Here is a 14,147-nt window from a genome sequence, read left to right as displayed (position 1 = left end):
TTGATTCACCCAAGATCATCAAGCTCATAAATGAATGGATTCCCATTTTTTTCTCTTGAATCCGAATATTTGTTGAGGACATCATTTTTATTAGTAATTATATTAACATCTTGCACTTGTTATGTTCTTATGATTAATAATTGATATGGAAAGAGCATAGTATCCTCAGTATAAGTGGAGAATACAGAGAAAGACGAGTAAATAAAAACAAACTTATACTATGTTTACCCTAAGTTATGTAGGAATACATGACTGAATTCACGTTCAAATGTTAGAGATTATGATGACAAGTATGATTAAGAGAGATTAAAAAATCAATAGGAAAAAATTCAATTTATATCCATGAACCTCGAAGTTTGTATCAATTTAAAATTTAAACTCTAAACTTAAAGTTGTATCGATATAAACCCCAAACTAATAATTATATCAATTTAGACTTCAACTTTTTCAAGTGTATCAACTTAGGCTTTGAATTTGTATAAATGTATATCAATTTAAACTCTCTATTATGTTTTACTTAAACACACTTATAAAATTTGAGGGGTTTAAATTGATATACACATGAAAGTTCAAGGTTTAAATTGATACAACTATTAGTTTAGAGTTTAAATGGATAAAACTTTCAAAGTTCCGAGTTCAAACGAACACAGATATTAGTTTAAGATTTAAATTGATATAATTCATAAACTTCACGAGTATAAATTGATATTTGTCCAAGTCAACAATTACTAAATATCAACAACACATATTTCCTAATTTTTTTTTTTTTTACATTTTCTTTCAAAGCATAGCTTAGTAGACGAGACACTTATTTTGTATAATACCTTTATACCGGTTTGAGTATAACTTATGGGATAATCAAAGTAATAAAAATAATTGATTAGAGAGAGATATAAATGAAAATTGGAACTTTTTTTAAAAATAATGTAAATTTTGCATTCATCCTAATTTTGAGAAATGATTCAAAATTTAGGTTATTTTTAAAAAAAGTTTCCAAAATTATGAAAAGAGAAAATAATTTGTTTTGTTTTTGTTTTTTTTAAACCACACTAAAAAAATATTAATTAAGAGCTATGGAATTATTTTTTATTAATTAAGAATGAAAAAGAATAATATCCATTGTAATTAATGTCGAGGAGGGTGTGTTTAAGAGTTAAGAGCTATGGGAACTTATTTTAGAAGACTTGGGGAAAAGCAGTTTGAGCTAATGAATTCGAAGAGACCCACAAGATTCTGAAAGAACACCCCATAAAATGCGTTAAAATTTATAAATAATTATTTCATAGCGTTTGCAGTTGCTTCAAGAACTCTCTAGACTTGCTTTTCAACGGGGAATTTGCAAGAAAAAGTATGAGATCCAACATCGTTACGGAGGTAAACTTTTTGTATTACCATTTCTCTAGCTTCAATTGGCCTGATTTTGTCCGGAGTTTTGAAATTCTGTTAAAAAATTCGAACTTGTAAATCCAAACTAACTCTCGTCCTAGTCTGTTTTGTTGCTATCAGTGTCGGAGGTAAAGAACTCTTCTGGGGTTCTGAGAAGTTTTTGTGTGTTTAATTGATTGTTTTTGTTTAAAGATGAGCGTAATTAATAGGGAAGATCTTTGGAAATTGAGTTAATTAATTTTCTGAAATGGTGTCGTAGTTTGATTTATTAAGAAATGAATGACTTTATGCCTGGAGAGATCCACCCACGTAATGTGAAGAGAGCAAATCTTGATGACTGATGCTAATGTCAAGCAGCTGAAAAATGCAGAAGTTTACAAACCTCAAGTAAGAATTAGGACACGAAGTCTAAATCTTGATGAAATTTCTACCTTCTCAAAGTGAACCTTTGTCCTAAGAGGTGAAATTTGAAAATGTCCCAACCACCATGTTTCTGTTCTTCTCAAGCTGCTTCAACTGGAAGGCCTTTTCCTTTCCTTTCTTTTTACCCGTGTCCAGTGAGGTCTTATGGAGAAGGGAAAAGCTCCACTTCCATTTTTTCTGGTTGTTAGAGTTGTATTTGTAGAGTAACTGTTGAAAGTAGAAACCCCGACTATCGAGAGAAAAACCATGATATTCTGTTCCTATTATTTTCTGATAATAACAAAGGAATACAAAGGGGAAACAAATAGGCTAAAGTGAGGAATAAAAAAAAAGGAAAAGATATTAGGTCAAATCTTCCCTTGGCCTAAGCCCACTAAATCTAACACTCCCCCTCAAGTTGGGATGTAGATATCAATGCGACCTAACTTGCTAATGAAAAAGTCAAAGTTTTGTCTGAGAAGTCTCTTGGTGAGGACATCGGTAACCTGTTGGCTCGAAAGAATGTAGGGAATGCATATGCAACCATTGTCCAACCTTTCTTTGATGAACTGTCGATCAATCTCAACATGCTTAGTTCTATCATGTTGAACTAGAATGTTGGCGATGCTAATGGCTGCCTTGTTATCACAAAATAGTTTCATTGGTATCTCACAATTTCGATGAAGATCAAACAAAAATTTTTGGAGCAAAATTTTCTCACATATCCTCAAACTCGTAGCCCTGATCAACATTGCTTCTGGAAACGACCCCTTGCTTCTTACTCCTCCATGTTACAAGATTGTCCCATACAAAAGTACAATAACCGGAGGTAGATTTCCTATCAACAATAGACCCTGCCCAGTTTGAATCAATATAAGCCTCAATAGTTTTTCTATCCATCTTTTTGAACATCAATCCTTTACCAGGAGTCGTTTTTAAGTATCTCAGTATTCTGTTTACAGCCTCCATGTATTCCTTATAGGCCATGGATGAAGAAGAGGGTTGAACAGAAGGGACGGTTGGTACTCTCTGAGGAGGATGGACCGGTGCGTGGCGGTGAGGATGACGGCAGAATCGTCAGGATTACATTTCCCGGCGTTGTCTGAAGGCAGCGAAACCATTCGTCCATGGCAGCACTGATCCGAGCATCAACAGCGGCAGTGACAGATGCACTAAAACCGACAGCTCTCCTCTGTTTGATTTCCATCGCTAGTTATGTTGTCTAGGGTTTGTTCAATGTCCCGCTCTGATACCATACTGAAAGTAAGAACACACAGATTTACGTGAAAACCCGAGTACCGGGAGGAAAACTACAATTTTTGTTCTTATTATTTTTTTATTAACAAATGATACAAAGGGGAAATAAATAGGCTACAATGAGGAATAAAAAAAAAGAATAAGATATTAGGTCAAATCTTCCCTTGGGTCAAGCCTACTAAATCTAACAGTAACGTTTTATTGCCAACTTTGCTATTTAGTAAATCATGTGGACTCTGAGGATGACTGAGATTTTCAGGCAGTTGAAGGTTACCTATTTTTTGCTGTAGTTACAAATCCTTCTCGCTGAGTCTACTGGGTTGTGACCTGAAATCAACCCAATCTCTCTCACTGCCAATTTTTTTGGGATTCCTTACATTGTATAGTTTCTGATCGTAAACTCTACATTAATCCAGTCTCCCACTGGAAGCTTCAAGAAATAAACATAGTATAAAAAATAAAAAACTGATTGTATGCTTCAAGGGATTTGCCTTGACAGAACATTTATTTTATTCATGAAATACTGGTACTTAAGCTAGTTGACCCGTAATTTTACACATGGTCTTATTGGCTTCTCTGCATTCATGACAAGAGTGAGAAATCGAATTGAAATAGTTAATACCAGAGGCAAACAACTAGTTTATACTGTATTTTGTATAGTAGCTGAATTAAAATTATCTAACTTGGAAAATTAGATTTAAAAATCAATTAAATAGACTTCTGATGATAATTAAAATTAAGTCATAAAACTTGATAGTAGCATCATTATGTTTTTTCTAGTATAGCATAAAGAGAGAACAAAAAACGACCACTTCACCTTTTGTTTTGGTGATTGATAGGCAGGATTGCCAACAAGGATGGGGCAGTGGTGGGAAGGCATTCCATTCTTTACTTCATCTATCATACTCATCTGTGGAACCATTTACTTGGTGTGTCTTTTGGTTGGATATGACTCATTTGTTGAAGTATGTTTCTTACCTGTGGCAATCCTATCACATTTTCAAGGTACATTCATCCTTTTCTCAATTTTCAGTGGTTGCTTTTTGTCTCATTGAATCTATTATTCTCTCTCTTAGTTCCTTTTTTGTAAATGATTTTGTTAATGCTCTGGAAATAGTTTTAGGGTGCTCGAATTTAACCTATTCTCGATTTGAAGTTCTTAGGATTCTGAAAACATTTCATGTGACCAGAATTAAGGACTTGGGGCCTTGTAGTAAACATTAAAAAACCATATTCAACTTGCCTTTCAACAAATGTTGCTGGTTTATATAACTGAATTAGATATTGTTATGTTAACTCTAGTTTTAGGGTGACCATGCACCATGCTTTGTTGGAATATGACGGACAAGTATCTTGAGCCAGCCAATACCTTTGATCATTCTTTCAAACAATATGTAGAATAGTTTCCTACTTAATTGAGTATGTTTGCTTAAAAAAATCTGCATTCTATAGATTTTAAATGAAGGTCAATTTCTCTTCATGGTGGATTGTTCAGTTGGAATGCTGTTGCAGGGCATGATACTAAGTGTTGTGGTTGTGATGGAAATAAGACAAATAAAATATTTGTACCCACAACTGATACTTGGTATCATAAGTGGTAATCATAGTTCACTTCTCCGTGACAACTTCTTTCGTTTAGAATTTCTGACTTTTATGATTACATCGCAATGTACACACCCTGTGATTTTTTCTTATTACTTTGCTAGTTGTTACATGGAAGTTGTCCAATTCTTCTCATGGTTCTTAATGCTATTTGGTTTGTCATGCAGTTTACAGGATTTTTACGTCTGTTCTTTTTCACGGTTCACTACTTCATGTTTTATTCAACATGTTGGCTTTAGTGCCTTTGGGTTCTGAACTAGAGAGAATCATGGGATCAATCCGCATGCTCTACCTGACAATTCTCCTAGCCATAAGCAATGCTATTATTCATCTTTTCATCGCAGTTGTCATGGCTCATAACCCCTTTCATCATTATGACAACCTTATGAACGAGTGTGCCATAGGATTCTCTGGAATTTTGTTTTCATTGATTGTTATAGAGACAAGTTTGAGTGGTATTCAATCCAGGAGGTAAGCTTTTTTAACCAATGACTCATAGTGCATATTATTTACTGGCTTGGCTTTGTTTTTGTCGAAAAGAATATAGTTCTCTTGTCCAAAGACATTGTGTTAAGTGAAACTCTAGATTAGAAAGCAAGGAGAACATTCCTTTGGGCCTCAAAATTGGATTGCTTTCTTTGTCTATTACATTACTTATTTTTCTTACGGGTCTTACACATCAATTTTGCAGGATAATTCTGTTAGGATACTAACAATAATTTAGACTGAAAGGACTGTATAAATGGCTTAAACAGAGGCGGTACTCTGGTTTACTTTATTTATATATAAAGCCAAATGATCCAGATTCACAAGATGAAAAGAAATAACAAGAAACAACAAGGAAAAATGCAGAAAAGATCATACCAGCCTCTTGGTTTTAAGAGACCCTGGTGGCTGCTGTAGCCCTACCTCCTAAAAGTTAAAAATACCCTAGCTACTCCAACCTAATAATCCTATTTATAGACTCACATATTCCTCAGCCCAGTGGGCCCTACCACTCAGAACGTCCTTCCAATCATTTCTCCATAATAATTCCCTGTGCAGTTACTTTTCTACCCTTCCTCCTATAAGTATGGATAATTGGGGGTCTTACAAATTCTTTTGTATAAACATGTTTTAAATCTTGATAATACTTACCTGTATATAGTATGGTGGTTTCCATTATTGATTAGTGCATTTAGGTTAACTAACACACTTTTCTTTTCCCCACCCTTTGTTTTGCAGTGTTTTTGGCCTCTTTAATGTTCCTGCTCAATGGTAATTTGAATATCTATTAATATGCTTAAATTAATTTAAACTATCTTGTGTATCCATGTTTTTTTTGGATCAGATACAATTATCTTGTGTATCCATGTTGATAATTGGTTTAAGACATATGTGCCTGGTTTAGGTATGTGTGGATTTTGTTGGTGGTATTCCAGCTTCTAATGACAAACGTCTCATTTCTAGGGCACCTATGTGGCATAATAACTGGATTTGCATGTCAGTTTTCCTATCTTTGCCACCAAAATTTCCATACTATATGATGGAGTTAAGGGTTCTGATTCCTCTGTGCCAACATTGCAGATATTTATGGGCTGTTAAACTTTCTTTTACCTGGAACGGCCTTTTATTCTGCTATGGAGTCTTCCTCTTTGCTTGTAAGTGTTTTGTTGCAATGGAAATGGCTGGTAAATGAGATTATTACTGTAAATGTAGCAAGACCAAAAAAACATTGTACCTTTACTAGTTTCTCCATTGGCCAATGTCTGATAGCCTGAACACTGGTAGGGGTTGATAAGATGTCCTTGCACTTGCAATAAATCCAAGAAAAAGTTCTGAAACGTTGAAGATATATTTTATAAAACTAACATTTGTATCGAGTTTTCTAATATTGTCAAAATGAAGAGCATGAAGAGTTTGAGCAAAGATTCTAAACCTTGGTTTATTACTATGATGAAAGTGTTTGGTTTTGGATAGTCCAAAGTGTCTCCAATTAACACACTAAAAATGTCTTTCCATCAGGTTCAATTTGACTTCCCTACATCGATTGCATTATACTTGGTTTCTTCTTTATCTCTTATTTCTTTAGTGAACGTGAGATTCCTTTGCTGAATTTAGCACAACAGATTTGAACCTCCAACCTTGCAGGAGGAGTTCAAGCAATGTTCATGACCACAAGTCTAATAATCTCACCTAAAGTATGACAATATGGTCAAGTCTTTAAGACTAGCGCCAATTTTCAAGTTTGGCTTGCTTAGTTGTTGCGAAAGACTCTCTTCACAAGTCTAGCAGAGTAAATATTCAAGTAACGGTTTTGAAGAGTAAGAAGCCTTACAACTGGTCAGGATTGAAGAGTAGAATTATCATGTTGCGTGGTCTGTGATATCGCACACTTCCATGCTTTCTTTTGGCACCACCCCCTCTCCCAAAATCTTGTCCCAACTTTTTTAAACTTTTAATTTTTTCAACTTTTGATTTTTTCTGGTTTTTGGTTTGCCCTGAACCTTCGTATGGCATTGCTTCGTTCTTCCATTCTTCCCTATGGGAGCCGTTTCTCATTGAAAAATAAAAAAGTCAACAAAGAAAAAAACACTCTATCATTATCTTCATCTTTTCTTTAGAACTTAAACTCTTATCTTTTTAATAGTTATATCTATGGTTATTAAATATTCTTAAATCATGCACAAGTATTACAATTAATTAAAATTTTTGTAAATTTTTTAACCTTGGGTTCCTGGTCATCATTCAACTGTAGATACTGTTAATGCATATATCTAGCCCTCTTCCTTTTTGTTTTTATTGAGGAAATAATCTATTTTTCTTTGACCTTCTTTGGTGTAACCTTTTTTATTTGGTTCCACGATGGTAAATTTTTTGTAGTCTTCTTGTGTGAGGCGACCTAAATTTATTCTGTGCACTGGTGGAAATCCCTCTGCCCAACTTCCAACATATTCTGACCAAAATACCACGTCCAAGTAAATTGCGCTGATTATATTTATTTTAATGTCCAGTTCAATATTTACATACATTTCCCTTCATTTTAACTTTTCACTTTTAACAGTAGCCTCTCCGTTCCTAATGTTTGGAGAAATTTATCTTCATGGATGCCTCGCAGAGAAACAGTCACTGAGGTATTTTATTCTCTTAAAATAGTTAAATTACTTAATACACGTATGATTTGGCTTTTGATGTAGACGAGAGTTGGAATGGGGAAGTGGATAGAACAGGGAAACACGAGTTAACACCAATACAGAGTCTGGTTATTAACAAAATCATTCAAAAGTGAACATGCTGTGTAGTTTACTTGTGCTAGAACGAAACTGCACTGTGGTTAGGTTGATCATTAGAACTTTTTATTAGGGTGATTACTTATTAGTTATCTTTCTGTCATAACTTGCTGAGTTAGTCCTTTAGGAGTTAGCAAGAGAGCGTAGATGAAGATTGAAGAGAGGAGGGCAGTGTAAGCTTCTTGGGTTGCTTGTGGAAGCTTCATTGTAACTGTGAACAGATAAATTAGATCTCTCTTCTCGTTAACGACATCCAAACGAATTTCTTCCATTAAACTTTTGGTTTTTGGTTCTTGAAAATTAAGCTTGTACTACTACTTGGGTTTATTTTTTTGGTTCTTAAAGTGTTTTAAAAAACCAAGCTTAAGTTTTGAAAACTAAAAAAAAATGAGAAAAAGAAGTAGTTTAGGGAATTTTGGTTCTTGTTTTTGGTTTATTTTCAATTTTAATCCTACTATGATTGGAAATTTGACATGGTACAGCCACAACAACAAGACAACAGATTTCCTGGACGTGGAAGAACGCTTGGTTCCGCTCAAAACCAAAGTGCTCCTGCTGATGATTCAGAATTTAACTTGCAAACTAGATTATTGGATAGGAGTTCTGCAGATCGTCAGTCATCTGATGGAAGGTAGTAACTAATAAGATTTCGGAAAATTACATCAATTAACCACAAACATTTAGTTTAATCAAATTACACCCAAGCTTAAATGTTGCAATCTGAACCTTAAACTTGAAGAAGTGTTGCACCTTTTACCCTTCGGTATGTTTTTTGTTTGAAAATTAGTTGAAAATTTTATTATCATATACTTTTATTGAAGTATAAAACTTACATACTTTCAAAAATTGCTATGATTTTTACTTTCTAGGTAAAACAATTGTAGCACTATTTTTCTTTTTTTGTCAAAATTTGTGAGTTTTGGCAAAGCTATTCAATGGTTAATTCGTGTATTAATAAAATAAAAATGTGTTCAAAATTTGGTATTATTGAAATTAGGAAGATTTTTACATTGCTTTTTGTTAAAATTAATGGGTGAATTAGCTGAAATTGAATAGAGGATAGATGTTGCAACATTTAAGTATGTCTAGGGTCTAATTTGATGAAATTAAAAGTTTAGGGGTAATAACATTTTTTTTCTTGACATATATGTATATATTTTCCTTTTACATTTGTACTATGATGTATACCTCGGCCTGAGTGATGTATAATCCAAACTCTAAAATGAATTTAAAAACAATTTGGGGAATTGACAAAAATAGGTAAAAAATGGAGTAGATAAAGACTTTTAGGATTGATTGTAAAAAAGTTGACATTTAGGACAAATTGAAGGTGAAATGACGAAAATACCCTTATTTCAGATTAAACATTTCAATTTAAGAACCTGCGATATGTCTGCGAGATGTTTGCGAAATGTCTACCAGATGTTTGCGAGATAAAATAATAATAATAATCAATTGCTAACATCCTTTGAAACATCTCTAAAACAACCTTAAATCAACCATAAATCAACTTGAAACAATAAAAAATAATATTTGAGTTATACATTTAAGATGCAAATATATATACATATAACACAATTCATATTCGGATTTAAAAAAAAATAAAACAATTAAAACAATTTATTATTATTATTATTTTATCTCGCAAACATCTGGTAGACATCTCGTAAACATCTCGCAGATTCTTAAATTGAAATGTTTAATCTGAAATGAGGATATTTTCGTCATTTCACCTCCAATTTGTCCTAAATGTCAACTTTTTTACCATCAATCCTAAAAGTCTTTATCTATCCCATTTTTGGCCTATTTTTGTCAATTCCCCAAACAATTTGATGAAATGCTCGTTAACTTGTGCAATCATAAACATTGTCTATTATGATGTAATGACTTTGAAATTGGTCCAAGTGAAAGTTATGCATGTAGAATGTGAGCAACGAAAAATGCCCATATCGGTATTTCATGTCTATACAAATCCATTAGTATGGAAAACTGGAGATTTGTGTGTTTTCCCTTCCCAGGAAACAAATTGTATTATAGGTCTGTTTGAGAATGCTTGGAAAGGCCTGCAGATATTAAAGGAAAAATAAATTATGGAAATATACAAGTATTTCCCTTATGAATATTTGGTAAAAAAGAAAAAAAAAAGAAAAACAAACAAACTTTGAAAAAGTGCTTTAAACTCTTCAAGAAGCATTTTATAAGTGTGGATACAAGAATCAGTGCTGTAATTAGTGCAATGCTTGATTTTCTTACCCCAACATCTTATAGAGTTCTACGTGATGATTTTGTTAGGCAAAACGATAGCGCAGTAGTGGATCGGGCAACCCCAATGCAAAACCAGGTTTGCTCATCTTTCTTCATAATTTGCTCTTTCCAGAGTTTCTTTTGGGTTAATTGTGTATTTGTTGCAGAGATCAGTTGCCTCGGATGCAGAGATTCAAAAATTAGTATCAATGGGTTTTGAAAAGGTAACTCTTTTACTCCATGTCACTGAAATAACCCGTTTTTTGTTACTATTTTTGTTGAGATGTTGAGAGTTTCACGTTGAAAGAACCAAGGAGACTCACACTCCTTATAAGATAAATGAGCTATTGCTTTCATTACCAATTGGTTTCGAGATAAAACCTCTTACTATTAAATAATTTAAAAATATTTCTGTGAACTACGTGACTATATGGACTTGTAAGGCTACTTCCTAACAAGGAAACACTCAACAGTCCATTGCAAATTCAAGAGCATGGAAATATATGGGATAGGTTGTAATATTTTAGGAAAAGTGACAAGATAACCTAGCCTTTCAAGAGGCCTAGTCTCTACCAAATTTTTCGAAGGAAATTCCACAAAATTCTTCACAACTCTGCTCCCTCCCAATTCATTCCCTCTATTTATAACTAAAATCTCTAACAAACTTACTATCTAATTATTTGATAATCTCCTAATATTCTATATTAATGTTCTACCAACGATCCTCCTATAATCTTTTCACTACCATTATTTTAGTATAGTGATGGAACTCGTAGCCAAATCGAACTCAGAGTTCAATCTTATTGATTTAATGTAGCAGAACGTACAATCCTCTGTTTCCCTCTCTCCCAAGAAATAACAGAAAGATTCAAATACTGAAAAAATAATCATATCCCTCCCTCCCTTAACAAACTTATTTATATGGCTAACTAACCTATCCCTAACCAACCAATTACTCACACGTGTCTCCCTCCCTTAACAACTTATTTTATTTATATGGCTAACTAATCTATCACTAACACGTGTCTCCCCCCTTAACAAACTTATTCCCCTTCCTCCTGTAGTGATATAATATTGGAGGTCTAACATATAGTTATAGAGAGGTAAGGCTTTGAAGGTTCACATTGAGGTTAGTAACCTTATGACCTCATCAATCCATCCTGTAGCCTTTACAGTATCGTAATTATTAGTGCATGTTTGGATTAACTTTCTAAGCGTTTAAAATAGTGTTTATGAGTGGAAAGAAAATGTTTATTAACACTTAGAAAGTCAATCCAAATGCACCCTTATTATAGTTTTAGGGATGTAAAGCTTTCATACTTTGGATGCCTTCCACTCGGCCTTCACTCTTTCAACCTCCAAAACTCTTGTTAGGTGTTTGTTAATTTCAGTTGGAGAGTCTCCAACTTCCTACTCTTAAAAGACTATATTACAATTAACAACTCAATCAACTTCTAAGAATGTTTTGTTTCTAAAAGTTATGAATGCACTTGTATTCTGACAGATGGGTAACATGACTTTATACTTTTAGAAAAAAAAAGACCTGTAAACTATAGCCACAGTATACTGTTATAGTGACAGCATTTGACTCGAAATATTTTTAAACATTTACAGACCCAAGTAGAAGTTGCGCTGGCAGCCGCGGATGGGGACATTAATATAGCAGTTGAAATCCTTATGAGCCAAAAGGTTTGTTTTCTAGGACTAGTGTAAATTCATGAATAGTTACTGATTTGGTTTGTACTTGTACTCACTGACCTTGGCAACTGATGCTTTTCTGCAGGATTAGTTGAAAATTGCAACCAAGTAATTCAGCTTATGCCATAGATTTTTTAGTGGCTATGGGATTTTCTTCACTTATTTTTGGCTGTAATTTTCATCTTGCATTGTATATTCCTAGGAAACCTTTTAGGCTTTTAGGAGATATGTGGTCTAATCTTGAAAACGTGAGTCAAGCAGGGAAGGCTGATTGAAATGTATTTAGCTAAGTTAATACTGTTTTTAGGTTCTGGGCCTTGTCTTTTTCCTGAGAGGATAGTATGTTGATGAGATAGAAGAGTGTTTAGTGAATGTTTAGGAGTGATTTTAAAACGGTTAAAATTGCTTTTATCATATCTAAAATCACTTAAAGTATGTCTTCAATCATTGAAAATTAAGTTAAATGCCTTCGATCATTGAAAGGAATTTTCATTTTATCAAAATTGGTTTTGAATCATTAAGAACATGTTTCATTTCTACCTTCAATTTGATAAAAGTGATTTTAATCATTTTAGAATTGTCACATCCCTTTATAGACCATCTTCTCTTAACCGAAGAGAAGGTGTTGTAGCTATTGCTCTACTTTCACGATATTTACAGGCAACTTACTAAACTACTAACTCGTATCTAGAATCAAATAAAGAAAAACATGCATAGTATTTTTATGGATGCATACTCATGACTGTAACTCATAACAATCTCATAACCAAAATTTAATAAACAAATGACACTACTATTTACTCAAACCTTCACATCACAATATAACCTTAGATGCATGTTCAAGATACATACAATAAAAGAAATGGATGACAAACGGGTAACAGTACGTCAAACTTAAGAATCTTAAGTTTTAGTTGAAAAGTGGCTATTAATTTAAATAAAACATGTTTGGAAAACAATATATAAAAAAATCTTAACAAAACAACTCATATACATGTAAAACTTTCTCATTACTCTAATACTCATCTAGCTACGTTGTAGCAGGGGATGTCCAGTATTCTCAATGTTTTTGTTGTAGTGGAGCACGTCCACACTCTTGACGGCATAGTTATCATGGAGTAATCTCAACACTAACAATGAAAATCTATGTGTTTACACATAACTACCTTTGTAAAGATTATACTATCTTTGAATATTTTGAATATAGAGCAATGTAAATGAAACTTCAAAATCTCATAGCTTGCTCAAATAAATTAGTCATGCTGATAAAGAAAAATCTGATGAACTCACAATAATTCTAGATCATGCTTTGATTAATCACTTTACTAAATCTCATGCTTTTAATACTAGTATTTATGTTTAAAACATTTAAGAACACATCTCATGCTTGAAATATTTTAAGAAATCTCGTGCTTTTAATAACTCATCATAAACAGAAATCAACTTAATATTAAATCATGCTTTAATAGCTCAAAACTTGCCTAAATACTTTAACTTGAAATTCATGCTTATGGAATCTAAAATCATTTTTTCATTCACGAAGTTAAGCTAGAACCTTTGGGTCTATAGACTTGCCTCCTTTTGGCTTAAAATAAGAGATTCAAGTTTTCAACTTAATCCTCTTGCTCTTAAAACATTTCAAACTTTGCTTAAAAATAATTTTAAAAAAACGTAAAAAATGCTCATTTTGGCACAAAGACATCAACTGCCGCAATAGGCAGGCTGCATGAGTGCTAAGCTTGTGAGGAGTGTTAGACAACGTGCTAACCTTTTAAGCCACGCTGTGCACCCACCATGGCCCTGCATGGCCTTGTCGCATGTCTACTTTGCGTGCACAAGCCCTATCGCATAACTTTGAACGCTTATAGTCCTTGTTGTGTGGCACCTTGTCACGCGCATGCCTGGTCACATTGCTACGCATTGGGCTTGTCTTGTGCCACTCATGAAACTTCCAAAGGCACTCATCTAAGCACGCCACACACAATGTCTTGACACCTTGCCAATAGCCCTTCTGATTGTCCAGATTCTTAAGCTTTCTATGCAAGTCGAAATTTTAGATTTAAATTAAAAAATTCATAATCCATTTATCCAATTGAAGAAACTTTATTCTATAAACTCATTCCTTAACTTCTTAACTAGCTTACCTAAAAAATCCATATCAAAACTCTTAATATTCCCTTACCTGGCCTTAAATCTTTAAAGATTGCTCAATGTTCCTTCGAAAACTAGGTTTTGTGATTTCCTTCAACAATTGAACTCCTTCCTCAAATTCTCTCTTTTCGACAGCTC

General features: G+C 33.5%; 1 protein-coding gene across 4 annotated transcripts; it reads left to right on the top strand.

The window, feature by feature from the left end:
- Window positions 1-1,167: 1,167 nt before the first annotated feature.
- On the top strand, window positions 1,168-12,322 carry LOC101219108 (rhomboid-like protein 15). Of its 4 annotated transcripts, none has more exons than XR_969241.2 (14): window positions 1,169-1,374; window positions 2,771-3,051; window positions 3,885-4,050; window positions 4,815-5,118; window positions 5,872-5,904; window positions 6,038-6,129; window positions 6,214-6,287; window positions 7,510-7,604; window positions 7,691-7,760; window positions 8,399-8,547; window positions 10,209-10,257; window positions 10,335-10,384; window positions 11,775-11,849; window positions 11,944-12,322. XR_969241.2 is itself a non-coding variant. In XM_031884378.1 (14 exons), the coding sequence occupies exons 2-14, from the start codon at window positions 3,004-3,006 to the stop codon at window positions 11,947-11,949; spliced, it is 1,218 nt and encodes a 405-aa protein (XP_031740238.1). In that variant the 5' UTR covers window positions 1,170-1,374; window positions 2,771-3,003; the 3' UTR covers window positions 11,950-12,322. The 4 variants fall into 4 exon arrangements, 3 of the variants coding, with proteins under 3 accessions (XP_004147524.1, XP_031740238.1, XP_031740239.1); XM_031884378.1 differs by having other exon boundaries at window positions 1,170-1,374; window positions 10,328-10,384; XM_031884379.1 differs by having other exon boundaries at window positions 1,170-1,374; window positions 2,751-3,051; window positions 10,328-10,384.
- The last annotated feature ends 1,825 nt before the right edge of the window (window positions 12,323-14,147 follow it).

Source organism: Cucumis sativus, chromosome 4, assembly GCF_000004075.3.
Source record: "Cucumis sativus cultivar 9930 chromosome 4, Cucumber_9930_V3, whole genome shotgun sequence".
Taxonomy (NCBI): Eukaryota; Viridiplantae; Streptophyta; class Magnoliopsida; order Cucurbitales; family Cucurbitaceae; genus Cucumis; species Cucumis sativus.
The sequence above is the reverse complement of the archived record's forward strand: the minus strand, read 5'-3'. Positions and strand labels throughout refer to the sequence as shown.

Coding starts and splice junctions, on each gene's coding strand:
- LOC101219108 (XM_031884378.1), top strand. CDS start 3,004: ATGTTGTCTAGGGTTTGTTCAATGTCCCGCTCTGATACCATACTGAAA. Junction 7,761..8,398: donor GCAGAGAAACAGTCACTGAG/GTATTTTATTCT, acceptor GACATGGTACAG/CCACAACAACAAGACAACAG. Junction 8,548..10,208: donor CGTCAGTCATCTGATGGAAG/GTAGTAACTAAT, acceptor TGATTTTGTTAG/GCAAAACGATAGCGCAGTAG.